At 41.5% G+C, this 3770-nt stretch overlaps 1 protein-coding gene across 1 annotated transcript; it reads right to left on the bottom strand.

Annotated features, from left to right (window-relative positions):
• Positions 1-649: 649 nt before the first annotated feature.
• Positions 650-3446, bottom strand: LOC105762019 (uncharacterized). The gene is made up of 5 exons (XM_052633926.1): positions 2469-3446; positions 2139-2372; positions 1916-2045; positions 1301-1796; positions 650-1034 (listed from the first exon to the last, which is right to left on the bottom strand). The coding sequence occupies exons 1-5, from the start codon at positions 3444-3446 to the stop codon at positions 650-652; spliced, it is 2223 nt and encodes a 740-aa protein (XP_052489886.1).
• Positions 3447-3770: the final 324 nt, after the last annotated feature.

The raw sequence follows: 3770 nt of genomic DNA, 5'->3' as shown, positions 1-3770 counted from the left end.
TCTTGTATAGCTTTTATCTTATCTGGATCAACCTCGATACCTCTTTCACTAACAATGAAACCTAGCGCTTTTCTGAGGCGACCCCAAATGTACATTTGGCGGGTTAAGCTTCAACTGGAACTTTCTTAATCTTTCAAACACTTCCTAAGACTCCCAACATGCTCTCTTTCTTCCGAGATTTGGCAATCATATCGTCGACATAAACTTCTATTTCTTTGTGCATCATATCATGGAATAACGTCACCATGGCTCTCGATATGTTGCCCCAAAGATTCTTTAATCCGGCGGCATTACCTTGTAGCGAAGGTTCCCACATTGTTATGAATGTAGTTTTCTCCATGTCTTCGGGAGCCATCTTTATCTGATTATATCCTGAGAAACCATCCATGAAAGAAAACAGAGAATACTTTGCCGTATTATCCACCAAAGTGTCGATGTGCAGTAAAGAAAAGTTATCCTTAGGGCTTGTTTGATTTAGATCACGATAATCCACGCACATTTGCACCTTGCCATCCTTCTTCGACACTGGGACTATATTAGCTACCCATTCTGGATACTTTGAGACTTGTAGAAAGCCAGCGTCAAATTGTTTCTTGACTTCTTCTTTTATCTTTAACAGCATTTCGGGTCTCATCCTTCTTAATTTCTGCTAAACGGGCTTGCATTCTGGTTTCAGTGGGAGCTTGTGGACCACAATATCCGTGTTCAATCCTGGCATATCTTGATAAGACCAGGCAAACACATCCTTGTATTCATGGAGCAAAGCGATCAAATCTTGCCTTTTGTTTTTTGAAATGGAAGTCCCAATCTTCACTTCTTGTTTCTCTTCTTCATTCTCCAAGTTAACTACCTCAACAGATTCTTGATGGGGTAGGATTTGTTTCTCTTCTTGTTCCACCATTCTCAGTAAGTCGGGAGACGAGACACAATCTTCAACATTTTCGTCAGCTTCGAATTCTCCTAAACAAACAACCTTCTCAAAATTGATTTCAGGATTCATAACGGGATTATTCATGCCATTGATATCTGAGCACCTGAAAGGTGAATGGAAAAAGACTATAGCAGAGTATTGAGGTATTGTAATCAACACACATTGATGTGAGATGATATGAGATATATGCCAGAAAAGGATATGAACAGAAGGAGTAGTTGCAAAGTTAATGAAAAGAATATGACAATATGAAACAAAATGCATCTTCATTAATGTTCATTGAAATGATAAAGAGCAAACATAAGCTCTTACAAATGGAACCCTACTGTTTAAGGACACACAAAATGAAGGGCTAACATTGAGCATTACTCTGACGGGGACTTAAAAACTACAAGGAGGTCCTCAGCAGTCCAGTTGTTCAAAACATATCCTGGAGGACAAGGGCGTATCATTGAAGCATTCTTAATTTCATCATTCTCATTGTCAATAGCATTTAGGCTGATATTCTGAAGACCCTTTTCGATCAATAATGTGACTTGCGAGTTGTTCTGCCCTGGGTACATCACTCCTGCTGATGTAAATGTTCTTAACAAAGGAGGATACACTAACGGCTCCCACCCCAATTCCTGGCCTGAAGCCTTTGCGATTCTTCTCTCTCGATCTTTCTGCAATTGTTTTCTTCTTTGATGTATATCTGGTTTGAACCCCAAACTGTATCGGCCCTTGTGGTGCGTTGGTTTCAAAGCTCTAACCATCCCTTGTTGATATTTTCCCAAACCTTTCCTCGCTCGAGTTCCTTTTCCCACAGTCAGCTTAATTCTCATCCCGGTATTCTTTGACAGTTTGGGAATGGGGATCTTATTCCCTTCAGCAACAAATGTAGCATTGATAAATTCCAAGGAGCGAAAAGAACATTCTACCGCATCCTCGCTTATTCGATGTAGGGTGCATCAGTAGAGATAGATGCGATGATGTCTTCCTCACCACCAACAGTAATCAAACGGCTATCCATGATGAACTTTACTTTTTGATGGAGAGATGAAGGAACTGCCCCAGTAGAATGGATCCAAGGTCTTCCTAAGAGGCAATTGTATGAAAGCGTGATGTCCATGACCTGAAACTCGATATCATATACACATGGCCCCACTTTTAAAGGAATTTCGATCTTTCCCATGACTTCTCACCGTGTCCCATCAAATGCCCTTACTGTAAAATAACAAGGCCTCAGATAAGACATATCAACCGGCATCCTAGAAAGGGTGGCCAAAGGCATAACATTGAGTGCAGATCTATTGTCGATGAGCACATTTGGTAATATGTAACCTTTGCAATTGGTTGTGATGTGCAATGCTTTTACGGAGCCCCTACCATTTGGCGGTATTTCGTCATCACTAAAAGAGATGAAATTATCTGCATTTAGATTATTTGCCCACCTATCAAGCTTTTCCACAGATACATTGTTCGCCACATAAGCTTGATTTAACACTTTTAACAAGGCATTTCAATGTGGCTCCGAGTTCAACAATAGGGACAATACCGAGATTCGGGCCGGCTGCTTGTTTAATTGTTCTACGAAGCTATATTCACTGTGCTTAATAAACTTTAAGAACTCATGTGCTTCCTCCTCATTCACAGCCTTTTTAACTTCCTGCTCAAGTTGTGTTTCAACATCATCCTCAACCTCATACATTGGTGCTTTTCCTTTTTGGCTCGGACCAGCAACCTTCTTCTTTGGCTCAACCGTCTCGGGAGAATAACATCTTCCGCTACGAGTAAAATGTCCTACTCCGCTAACACATTCACTCACAACCTTGGACTTTTCACCCTCAGGTACAATGATATTGACATCATAATTCCAAGGCACTGCCTTGTTGTCCTTATAAGGGAAAGGAGCAGGTACTTCAATTATCAAACTTGGTTTAACTTCTCGACTAACTTCTTCCTCCTTTGCCTCGTAATAAATCACCAAGGGCCTATCGACGCTATAGGGAAAAGCCATCAACTGATCATCAGAGGCACATATTCCTCCCTCATCGGCCCTCTCCACACTATCAAAGACTTTGACCTCCTTGTTATCCATCATATCCTGAAGTAATTTTCTAAATTCCCTGCAAGATTGGATGTCATGCCCTTCGATGCCATGAAAATCACAGAAACTCTGGTCTTTTGTACTTTCTTCTTTAAGGATCTTACTAGACGGACAAAGTAAGCCATTTTCAATCATCATCTTCCATACCTTCTTCAAAGGTGTCCTTACTTCATTAACATCACATTTGGCTTGCCAACTGTCTTCATCTGTCACCGCATTTACATTCCCGCCAGTATGGTTAGGAAGAGGATTTCCCGTCACATTGCTAACACCATCAAATCGTAAAATGCCAGCATCGATGAGACCTTGAACCCTTTTTTTAAAGGCCACACAGTTTTCTGTAGAGTGTCCCTGATTCCCAGCGTGATACACACAACTAGCATTAGGATTATACCACCTCGGGTAAGGGGGCTTCAGGGGTGCCATGTAATGTGGGGTGCCATGTAATGTGCAAATATCAATTGCTTCTCCAACAGTTCGGGTATAATTCTCCATATGGCACAGGAATTGGGGTGAATTGAAGTTTTTCAGGAATGGGTCTTGCTGGTCTTTGATCATTTTTAGGTTGACTTTGTGTAGGCATGGTGTTTGGTGGGAACAAGGTGAATGGTCTTTGGTTATTCATAGCATAAACGGGGTAAGACGGAGGTGCTTGATGGTAAGGACCTTGAGGAGGAAAGTAGAAGTTTAAAGGTGGGCGATAATGAGGTCGTGATTGGGCGGGGTACGAATTGGGGGCACAGTGACTCT

The sequence above is a fragment of the Gossypium raimondii genome, chromosome 7 (assembly GCF_025698545.1).
Source record: "Gossypium raimondii isolate GPD5lz chromosome 7, ASM2569854v1, whole genome shotgun sequence".
Lineage (NCBI taxonomy): Eukaryota > Viridiplantae > Streptophyta > Magnoliopsida > Malvales > Malvaceae > Gossypium > Gossypium raimondii.
The sequence above is the reverse complement of the archived record's forward strand: the minus strand, read 5'-3'. Positions and strand labels throughout refer to the sequence as shown.